At 42.9% G+C, this 12,087-nt stretch overlaps 1 protein-coding gene across 3 annotated transcripts in view; it reads right to left on the bottom strand.

Moving 5' to 3' along the window:
* cdh23 (cadherin-related 23) overlaps positions 1-12,087 on the bottom strand; it is a 187,738-nt gene that overhangs the window by 104,454 nt on the left and 71,197 nt on the right. For all 3 annotated transcript variants that reach the window (XM_030070567.1, XM_030070566.1, XM_030070565.1), the window contains one exon: positions 11,287-11,365. In XM_030070567.1, the coding sequence (XP_029926427.1) occupies positions 11,287-11,365 (79 nt within the window). The remainder of the gene's footprint in view (positions 1-11,286; positions 11,366-12,087) is intronic.

The following is a 12,087-nucleotide window of genomic DNA, read 5'->3' as shown; positions in this document are numbered from 1 at the left end:
TGCATGTATGTATTAGCACACACCGTTCAGTGCATGACAGCTCCCAGTTGAAGTGTGTGTGTGTGTGTGTGTGTGTGTGTTTGTGTGTGTGATGTGCAGTGATAATGGCCCCGTGGGTGTCTTGCCATTGGCAGACAAGCTGCATTTCATGAATACTCAATGAACTAGTTTTATCAAAAGTTTCTCTTCAAAAAGTTTCAGGACAAATATCCCGAGACAAAGCGCTAATTACAATCACACTGATAACCATGTATAAGGAAGATGATAAACATATCAAAACAGGGAAGTGGAGGCACAGTAAAGCTCTGAACTTGACGCAACACCTACTTTCTTCGCCCATGTATCCTAAACCATGGATAAGGCTGTGGGCATTGCTGGGTGGATGCTGTTTGACTGGTGTTGAGGGGTTCTGGATTTATTGGCTAGGATTAGCAGCTGTTCTTGCTGCAGCCAGAGGAGGCAGATCTGACTAGACTCACATGTTTCTATAGGTCTGTCCTGCAGGCATGGCAGATTAGTCATTTGCCACTATTGGTGCATTCGGGTGGTCCTCATCATCAACAAATTTAGGGTTAGAACAGAAAGCGATCAGATTTCTCCAAATTGTTCCTACAAAGCTGGAAGCATAGAATTGTCCAAAATGTTTTGCAAGCTGAAGCATTAAAGTTTACCTTCACTGGGATTAAGGGGCCGAGGCCGACCGCAGAAAAACAAGCCCATAGCGTTATCCCTCCTCCACCAAACTACAGTTGGCACAATGCAGTCAGGTTGGGTTCTCCTGGCATTCACCAAACCCAGACTCGTCTATCAGACCGCCACATAGAGAGGCGTGATTGGTCACTCCACAGAACACGTTTCCACCACTCCCGGGTCCAGTGGCGGTGTGCTTTACACCGCTCCATCTAACGCTTGGCACTGTGCTTGGTGATGTAAGGCTTGCATGTGGCTGCTTGGCCATGGAAAGCCATGCCATCAAGCTCCTGGTGCACAGTTTATTTATTTATTTTTTTTTGCTGACGTTAATGCCAGAGGAGGTTGGAGCTCGGCAGCTATTGAGTCAGCAGAGAATTGGCCACTTTTACGCACTATGCACCTCGGCACTCAGTGACCCCGCTCGGTAATACCACTTACAGTTGATCATGGGATATTCAGGAGGGAGGAAACTGAATGAATCACCTGCATTCAATGATTAAGAAGTGTATCCCAATGCTTTAGTCCATTTTGTGTATCAGCCCAACATGTGGACAACTTGAACACAGACCACCAGGTCAATGGTAACGTAACTCATCTTGTAATACAACTCATCTGTCCTATCATTAAGCAAGAGACAGTGACGTGAATAATTCACTCCTGGTGTTTACTGTTTACATCTTTTAGTAGTCAATGCCATCGGTACGGCTTCTTGAAATCCCAGCGCAAATACAAATGCCACAGCCACACAAACACCTGGTATGTACAAGTTGGTTACTCAACACTTTTTCCTTTTTCATGTCAGAGTTGGTAAGGTCTGCCCGAATGCAGAATATGTTTCAGGTTGCATTATGGACATGATGAAACCGTTGCATTCATATCCAGTTTCCGGGAAGAGAAGCCTGAAAAAGGCCAGGAAACTCATCGAGGGCACAGGGTTGTGGAACAGGCAGGCAAAAAAAAAGCTGGTACATCAGAAAAACACAATTACAACATTCAACACATACCTTTTGGGTCACAGTAGACATCACAGATTGCTGAAATGCAACAGTGTAAGAATACCCAAAAGTGGATTTTTCTTCAAGAAGGCATGAAAGAAGGCGGCTATACACTGTCACTCACACGCTCAATGGAAGGGGTAATGCTGCCGGTGGAGATGGGATTGGTTGAGACATTACCCCAAAAGACTGCTGGTCCATATCGGCACAAGCCATCTGTTGAAAAGCATACGGCTGAGCTCCGGTGCTGGATTGTGCCTGAGACAATAGCAAATAACAGGAATCTGGTGCACCTGGTGTACGAGTGCTGGGTCCCCAGGACAGGTTAAGAGGGTTGTTAAGCTTGTCGGGGGCGTGATTTGGGGAAGTTTTTGGAAGAAAAGGTGTGCAGGACCTGATCGATTTCCTTTCAGGGGCAGCCAAATTCTATTAGTTTATTACAGCCTATTTAGAGAACAGAGGGGAAAAAAAAAAAAACAGATTAAGATCCTGTAAAGGCGATGACAGGGTTGGGACTGTATGCCCAAATAATATGTCGCCCTTTCCTCTGTGCTACAAGAGTTGCAGCAACAAAGCTCGGCTGACTCAGTCTGCTTAGCCTACACTGTTAGTGTACCAAGTAGAACCTGATAACAAGGATGAATTTTTCATTACAGGCACAGATTCAGAGCCGCATCTGTATGAGCTGGAATACACTGACTAGGAACTTCTGCTACCAGATGGGCGTCAGGCGAGAAGTAGGGTGGCCATTTCCACAACACCAAAAAGGAGGACACTTTGGGTGGAGGCGATGCGGGCCCGCGGGGGTGGGGCGGGGTGGGGTGGGGGTGGGGACTGAGTCAGGTCCACCAGTGTTAATTTCATCAGCTATTTTCAATTTAGTTTTAGTCTTAGTCTAGTGTCAAATGCCCTTTTTACTTTTAGTCATATTTAGTCAACTTGAATTCTTTTTTGTTTAGTCACATTTTAGTCGACGAAAAGTCTTGGCATTTTAGTCTAGTTTTAGTAAAAGAAAATCCAAAGTATTTTAGTCTAGTTTTAGTCAATAGTTTTAGTCAATAATATTTTAGTCTTTGACCTGCATCATGTTGCCTTTTTTTTTTTTAATTTAACAATATTTTAAATTATTATTTTAAAAATGTAAATTACTTATCAAACAGACCTAACAATTCAGCTACCAATGAATGAGCAGTGGTATGCATGTGATAACATAGATTGAAAAATAAGCCGAAGTGATACCTCTTCTCTGAATAGACAAGCTAAGCCAGTGTGCTGCTGTTAGCCAGTGACTTCAGACTTCAGACAGCGCCACACACACGCACACCGGCATGAGCACACAGCAGCGCAGGAGGAGAAAAACTAACGCGCATCCAATTAATGCACTTTCTGGATTGTAATTTAAAAGTCTATGACGAAAAATATGACTGATATCGATGTACAGTCCGGGCCAGCGTTGCGTTCAAGTGCAACTCCAAAAAGGAGGACAAATAAGTGTCCGGCTTGAGGCTGCGCCGGACGCCGGACAAGGCATTTAAATTCCAGACTGTCCGGCCTAAATCCGGACGTATGGCCACCCTAGCGAGAAGAGAGGCAGAATCAGCCGAGCCAATCGGGCAAACTGAGGTCAAAGTGAGAGCCACACCTGATGGGGATTTCTGGTGCAGTTGTGGGTCTGGCCAGCCGACACCCAGTGAAATGGAGTGTGTTCGTTGCACTGAACTGGATTCTATATTGCCATCGACACAGAGACATGATATCTCTGTGGAGGAGGGCAATATCCAAAGACAATTCATAACTTCCAAGGAAGGTTTTGCAGCGCTGTTCACCCCTGGAGTGCAGACTCTCCAAAAATCAATTGAAAAAAAAACAAAACATGGCAGACCTGCTGAACCCGATGATCAGTTTGTCTATGGAGTTAGCGACTACAGCACAGCATAATTCCAACATAGGGTGATTTTCTTGTTTTATGTCCTCATTTTTGTTTGCCACACATATGCAAAATATATTGTTTGAATAACTGTTAATATCAAAAGTTTTGGTGACACTAGAAAGTGTTCTTTACAGATTTATAGGGTCTTGGCTAGCTCTTTCCTCCCACAGCCATTCATTGTGCCGGCATGGTTAGCATGCAGCCCGTAGCTTTCTCCATACTGGATGCACAGGGATGAGTTTGGTCTTGTTCTGCTTACCTGACTGTGGATATGATAGATAAAAAAGCTAAATTTCCCCAAAACTGGTGTGTTCCTTTAAAATGGTGGACTGATGGAACCACATGTGTCGGCCGGTGAGCCATCCATGGTTATGATGAGAGCCATGGTCCGCTTATTAGTGCAGCTGCCATGAATGAAGCGTACTGCAGATTCCTGAACGCTTCCTCTTTTGGCCCAGGTCCCAGACCCAATAGTGAAAAATAAACTGATTCTCACACAGGTCACAAACAAAGTTATTGATCCACAATCTCCGGGTCTCATGGAAAATAATCAAACTCAGAGCTATTGATTGGAGGCTTTGATCTGTAGGCTCAGGGTGTCAAGTTTTCTCTTTTCACCAGAGCACTGAGCTGGCAGCGACGTCTTATCTCTTCACTTTGTGTGTGCGTGCCTGTGTGAAAGAATATCAGTACATGCTTGTACGTCTCTGTGTCTCTAGGAGTACAGTACAGTGGTTGGTATTTTCTCCTCCATCTGCTATTCCTTGCGGTGTGTCCAGATGATGTGAATGGTATTTCTACATGTTCTGTAGCAAACAACAGGTGGCTGGAAAACAGAAGTCAAGGAAATTGTATTTGACACGTGGATATGTTTTTGTGCAGAAGCTTTCTATTTCTAAAAGCCAAGAGCATCCACTTATCCTTAAGATGAATAAAAATAAAAAAGAATCTGTGAATGCAGCAGAAATTGCTGACAAATGTGTCATTAGGATTTAACCATGCAAAAAAAAAAGAAAAAAAAAAGGACAAGAAGTATCCATCCATCCAACCTTATCTTTACCTTGGGACAGTTTGAATGGCGTCTTATTTTATGCTCTGACTTTTGAATTCATTAGTGTTTTTTATATTTCAACTTGACTTTCAGTATGAAGAGTTTATTCCAAAACTGACCGAAGATATAGTAAGACTCTCTAAATAAGGGAGGACTATGAGACTTACAACCTATCATCTGGGGCTGAGTGAGGTGTGGACTTGATAGTGAACAGAACAGCTTGGCTCGTATTGTGTTGTGAGCAGTGTCCTGCAGACTATCTGTCTCCTCCAAGAGATTACATAGAGGTGGGCTGAGCAGAGCCTCAGAGCGACTAATTGAAAACCCAGCAAAATCCCAGCGATGCGGCAGTCACAATGAGAGCTCCCTAAAGAATAACAGGTATTAGCCTTGTCCATATTACAGCTTTCCTGCTGATACAAGCCAGGTAGTGGCAGCCTGTAGAAAGAGGAATCAGAGCATCGGGGTGTAGCAGCGCTGAAGGATAGAGATATGCGTGGAGAGGCAGACGGGGGAGTGTGGGGAAATAATCGCCTTTTCTACTTATCAGTCTGTCCAGGCGGGAAATGGCGTGGCCATACCTGTCTAACCTATATGGTGGGGAGGCTATAAGGCAAGGCTGGTCTTCCCCCATGGACCCACTACGCTGGAAAGGGTTGTCTGTCTCACTCCTGCATGGGGCAAATGTACTGTTTGGGCTGCAGGCCAGGTAGGGGACCATTCAGGTTCATTTTTTGCCCCCGCCTCAGGCCATGGAGGTCAGTGGATGCCTGCGGCTACACATGCTGCCTCCAAGACAATGTCATATGTACTGTTGCTTTGCAGCTGATAAGAAACTTCAAATCCGTGTATCATTTTATTAGGAAGTGGGGAAAAAAAAAATGAAGCTATCATGTTTTATCACATTGCGCAATTATTCTAGGTTGATGCAAATTTAAATCCAACCCAGTCAATTCTGTGCAGCAATTTCCCAAACAGGGGAAGACGCTAGGAGAAAAGGAGGAATTTTCTAAAAGGATAGAGAAAGGGTAGAGATGGGGAAAGGGCTTAAGATGGGATTAGTTGTGCTTGCGTGTGACAAAAAGAGATAGGAACAAGCACACACAGATAAACAAGAGGATGATATGAAAAGCTTGAGGGATGTCCTCTCTTTTCATTCAGGCTGACTTTCCCTTTGCTTGTTCTTACACTATCATTACAGCACAGTAGAGACTCTGCACAAACTCTATATGAGGGCTTAACTCTGCTCTTAGGGGACAACAATGTGTACAATCCTCTTGGACACGACATTTTGGCCTCCAGTTCCCTATATTGACAACACAGAGGGACAAGCGCTTTTCAGCGGTGAAGATGCTTGCAATGGCCTGAACACGGGGCTTTTGCTGATTAAGTGAGAATCATCCTTTCTTTCGCTTTCTTGTCTGTCTTTGCTCGTCTTCCTCTGTGTGGGCACGCAGTCATCCATGCATGTGTGTCTATAAGTGTGTGCATACGCCATCACATGACAGTATTGTGTGGACACTGAGGCAGAAGGAGTCCATCTAGCCTGTAGAGTGTCAGTCCCTCTGGTTATTGGTGTCAGCCAGTCTGACCAGATCTGTCTGGGCTCTGCCTTGGCCATCCCCAGGGGTCCTGGATGGGATGAGAGGCTGAGGTCTTGAGGGGGTTACTGTGTGTTGCTGGAGCTGAGGGTCAAAGCTAAGGTGGAGCACAGTGTGCATGGCAACAGAAACACAGAAAACGTACTATAATTCTTACTACCAGGGTCTCAAATTACCACCTGACAAGCACCAAATGATGATAAAATTTGCCTTTCCTTGGTAAATAAATCAGTAAGGGTCACTTTAAGCAAGTTGAATGTCTTGGTCAAATATAGTTTTTGCCTTTTCTTAAATGGTATATATGGAGCAAATCAAATCAAAGCCACACTCAATGACAGGCTGCTACCTCTCTGGCTGATAAGCTGCTCAACAGAAAGGGTTGTGTGTGCTGTGTCTGAAGTTTTCCTCGTGTCTCACTGCTGCCCAGATACCGAACTAACCCAGTGTAAGTAGAAATTTAATGATTTCCCCATATGGCAACACATAGCAGGTGTTAGACCATAAAAAAAAAAAAATCTATTGTATGATTGAATGAGTTCTGCATTAAAGTTCTAAATGTCTCTCAGTTGAATGTTTCACACATTACCTGACTCAAAATAGCATGGAATAAAAGTACTTTGACAGAGCTCTACGAAAAACACACATATTCATTATTTTGGCCCGCAAGAATTATCTTGGCAGGAGTTTTTTTTTTTTTTTTTTTTTTTTTTGTCCCTGTTGCGCAGCCCTTGGCAGTTGAGCCAGTAAGTTAATTAGTGACACCGTTTATTGTTCAAACACATGAAACCGTAACGTCTCAATGGAAACGCATGCTGGTATAAGACTAGAGCTGTTACGTTAAAAGCCCCGTCAAGGTCATTTAATGTTCCTGACTGGAGCCATAGCAACCAGTGAAACAGGAGTGAGCCAGCAGATATTTGATTCCACGAACATACTGCTGCTACATAAACCAGATACCTGAACACCTGGCCAGTTCCTCTGTCATCCCTCCTATATTTCCTAATGAGCCAATTATCAGCATGAGTGTAGTCTCAACTCCTGTCTTAAATGTCAGAATTATGCAGATTTACAGGCACTGTAAAAGCATCACTTGACATAATATTGCCAGCAGCCAAATACAATCACCTCAGAAAACGTATTACAGATGGCACCAGGAACATCTCGTCTTTGATACACAGGGAATGTGGAATACTTTTAGGTGAGTGTCTGATCTGCTGGAGTGTATTTGGATTTCATTATGTAAGACAAATGTTTGGCCCTCTGTGGATGACATTATTATTACCAGAGGAGATGTAGGTAATAGTAATTATTGCCTGAGTACCTCCACAAATTTTATCCCATCCATAAAGATTTGTCAGTGACTTTCTCCAACTTTCCCAGGCTAAAAAGGCCCTGAAAATTACCTATTCTTTTATCAGAGTGATCTCTGTAAAACCTCTGTGATTTAATTTTAGGCCAGTGTGCCTCCCAGCAATTTGAGGCATATTAATGTGATTACCAGTGGATTAGGACCGAGGAAACCATTACTTTTTGTGCTGTTTGTCCAAATGGCACGCAGTGTAAGACTGGTGCTGATTTAGCTCTGTTCTCATTATTTGTACTTAAGCTTTGATTATCACCTATTATAAATAAAAGATGCAAATGTAAGCATCATTTGGTGCCGGTTTCATATAAAACATCATCTCATCAGTCATAGCAATCTCTGCAATATAATAAGCTCATTAAATCAATGTAATTTCTCTGATTAATCCATACGAAACCTCTGCTACTCAAAAAGAGGTTTAGTCTAAAGTCAGGTCAGAAACCTGTAGGAACATATGGGTCACAACAGGTCTTCCTCTTCGTTATAAATCTATCATGAACTATGCATGAGACCAATAGGACAGGGGTCCAGCAGATGACATAACAAACTCTGGGGACAGGGGATTTACTATTAGCACCGCCCCCTGCATCTCCACTGTCATAATAAACTATAACAATTACAACATCAGAGGCAGAAGGCTGTGGTGATGCTATCTCCTGTACACATCAAATCCCAGATCAGGCCTCTGATTGGAGGAGAGAGAGGAAATCCTCATCTTGGGTCCCACGATCATTAGCATAAATCACCGCTGCAATTAAAACCTCGTTTATCTTAATTACTGAACTAATGAGACGAGTCCCACAGGACTGAGTCGTGCCCTCTGAGGACACTCAGGGAGAGAAGAAGGGAGGCCAACGAGGGACGTGGCGTACACAGTCGCACTCGTACTCAGTCTGCAAACAAGCTTGCCCTCGCACAAATCTGAGTGCAGCTGTGCACGAGCTCACGTGCACGCACAGACACAAGGGTTTACACGTGCGAGCACACGCAGACACATACAAACACTGACATACACACAACACAAAAAAAGCATCAGCCGACAATCTCACCCTCCCACCTTTTTCTCCTGGCACTGCATCATCATTCACATTCCATTATCTATCAAACTTATAATGATTTTATCGAGCCTACAGGCTCCATCTCCATAAGGGCTTAGTGCGGTGCTATAACTCTTGATTTTGCAACGACTGGGAGTATACAACGCACCATCTAATTAATGTCTTTTTAATGCTCTTCTCCTCTAAAGCTTAACTCAGCCCTTCAACTTTGCAACAAACACAACACAGTACAACACATGGCAGCCGGCAGTAAGTAAGACTGAGTAGGTGTGTGCACTGAATGGGACGGCGCGCTATGAGAAAGTGGGCTGGGCTGTGTGCTCTGTGTCCTAAGTGTACAGTAATGAAGTGCACGCATGATGAAGGCACATGCTCTCTCTCTCCCTCTCTCTCTCTCTGGCACACACAAAGAAGCAGGCACACTCATGCATCAAATTTCAAATGTGTACACCACACATAAGCGTGCACACACACACACCTTCACACACAGAGGAGTCCTCGTGGGGTCAAATTCCTTCATTCGGCAGTGAGGTCAGCCAGTGACTCAGCAGATGGCAAAACAATGAACATCTTCATCACCAAGGTTCCCCTGGCAGGCCGGTCTTATCAACCAGTGCCAGCACTTATCAGCCAGCTGGCGATGCTGGAGGCACCAACGTCCTACCACCCTGGCCATCTTGGCCTCTACAGGGGGCATGTAGAGTTTAAAGGATAGAGTCGGCACGTGGCTGTAATCCTCCCAAAGGGTGTTTATTTTCACCACAGAGATCAATGTTTCAATCCTGAAGGATCTTCAAGGGATTGTTCGTCCTTGGGGATTGAAATGTTGATTATGGTGAAAGTAAACATCCTTCAGGGGTATTACAGCAGCGTGGACTCTTTTCCTCAGTCAGCGGTGTGTGTGTGTGTGCATGTGTTTTAAAAAAAAAATCTCTATAGCAAAGTAGACTTTAGCCATGCGGGGCAAGAGGAAGGACTGATTCATGGAGAAGCTTGTGATCATTTCATGTGACAAAACCCAACAGAAAACATTCTGATTGAAAATGGGAGCGCTGTTCCTAGCTTTGAGTACATTCGTCATGCTATTCTCATATGATAAGGACACACTGTATCCCACTTGTCATGGTTAAACCATCTCTCTGTCTGTTAGAGTCCACTTTGCTCACTTCAGTCTGGTCACACTCCCCTATCCGTGCACTGATGCTCAACATGCAAGCTCCACAAAGCTGAATTTCACATAAACTCCTGAGCACTAACTGGCTAATTTTGCTTTCCTTTAGAGCAAATTCAATTGCAGTGAAACCTTTTAAATGCAGCAGCAGAGTCAAGCTAAGCCTTACTGACTGTAGCGATTGGACGGATATTGGCTAAAATCCCTAGAAAAACCAGGGTGGGAGAAGTCAATGAAGAATTGTCTACATCCAATTGGCAGTGTAAGTACCTTGAATTGTACTTGAGCAAAATACTTTACCTTCTGCTTCACAAAGCTGTGATTGTACTGGGAAGCTCCTGGGAGTTTACATGTGTAAACATTAACGTAAAGCACGGTGCTGCAGATATATTGGAATGGAAAAACTAAAAGTATGAAAAAAAAAAAAATAAAACAAAATAAAAACAGAACAAGAAGGCTCCCAGAGAGCACAAACCTCTGCAAACTTAACAGACCTCCAGCTTGAAGTTATAGTCAGAAACATCATTCCTATCATTTATATTTGAAGTTAAACTGGTTTCTTGACTGTGCAAATGTACCTGTAGGATTTGCAGTTAAATTTTTAAGTCCATTAATTCCTTAGTTCTGACTATAAAAACAAACCACAAAAAAAAAAAAAAAAAAAAAAATCAATAGTCACATAATAGCAGAAATCCCAGATTCTCCATCAATTAAATCGTAGTCTCTCAACTGTTCAGTGATCCAAGGCCTATCTGCAATCGATTGCATTTATTGCTGTTTAAAAGCCATAGCAACCAGTGAATACTATACTACCACCAAAATCAGTTTTCTTTAGTTTAACTTGATTAACAGCTTTCAATCATTTTCTACAAGATCATTCTTTTCCTTATAAAACTTAAGTGAAAGCTCTTAACAATAACTGTCTGCATACAAAAATACCTGATACTATTTCACACTCATCCACATGACACTCTTAGTTGTAGTAACACTAGATGTGGATTTTAGCTGCAGGTCCAGTGTGGTAGCAGTGTGCAGTAACACTGTATCATATATAGAGCACATTGCTGCAACACACTGATTAAATCACACAAAACAGCACCAATAGGAAATTGCACACAATTATTAGATCTCCCTCTTCTGCAGAAGCTGCAATTTGCCACCCTGATAAACCATGATTTTTGATTGCACCAGTCATCTTGTGAATGATAACACTGACTGATGACTGACATTCACATAACTGCACCAAACGGTGATTAATAGCCATTCATGGACAAGCCTATTCTCCGATTCTGAGGCGCTGCTCTCTGCAGTCATTGATTGTTGTGCTTGATGGGACTTGTCTATTATTGCTGTGGGATTATGATAAGTAGTGATTGATTCTCCTCTCTGAGCTCTGGATGTCGGATTGATTATGTGACTCAGACCTCCGACGATGGTGTAGCCGATGCCTCTTGGTCGGCCCAGATCCTGGTCAATGGCCGTTATCTTGCGCACCTCATAGCCCTGCAAAGAAAGACAAACACATCATACTAAACACACATTATTATTGGCCGCATGTAATCTTTTCAAGACCAACATGCACTCCTAATTACATGTCCTCTTTGAGACTTGGCATCTTTGTGTGTTCCTACAGTAGCTCCTGTTCTTCTATCTGACCTGCTGAACAAGGTTCTTTTTTTTTTTTTTTTTTTACACACCTGCATAGGATCCAAACCAAAAGGTACATAAAAAAGAGAAATCCTGCACATACTCTACACATGCAAAAACAAAAAAAATCAAGACATAATGCACGAGGAAGGTCATTTTGAACAGAACTCTGCAAATAAACACAATAAACATTATTTTTATCTGATCTTTTGGTGATTAAAAACATGATACCAATGTCAAATTAATAGCGATCACCATATTAGATAATTTCAAATATAACTTATTATTTTGCTCCATCTCTATGTAAACGTACAGATGTGGGTGTCTTTCATACCACTGTAAATGTCTGCTGTCCAGCAACAAACTGCAAAAATGTTTTATCCAACTCGAAGAGCAACTCACATGAAATTTTTAGGCCAGCGGCTAATTTCTCCCCTGAAGCTGGTAACTAATGTATAAGCCCTCATCTTCTCCACAGACACTACCCAAGCAAATGTGGCACCTTAAGAGCACTTAATTGCTGTTGTATCTTCAATACTCTGCAGCATTTCCATATTAAAAAGGCAGAAAAATGCTCA

This window comes from Myripristis murdjan, chromosome 15, assembly GCF_902150065.1.
Source record: "Myripristis murdjan chromosome 15, fMyrMur1.1, whole genome shotgun sequence".
In the NCBI taxonomy this organism is placed as follows: domain Eukaryota; kingdom Metazoa; phylum Chordata; class Actinopteri; order Holocentriformes; family Holocentridae; genus Myripristis; species Myripristis murdjan.
Note: the sequence above shows the minus strand (reverse complement) of the source record. Positions and strands in the feature narration are given on the sequence as shown.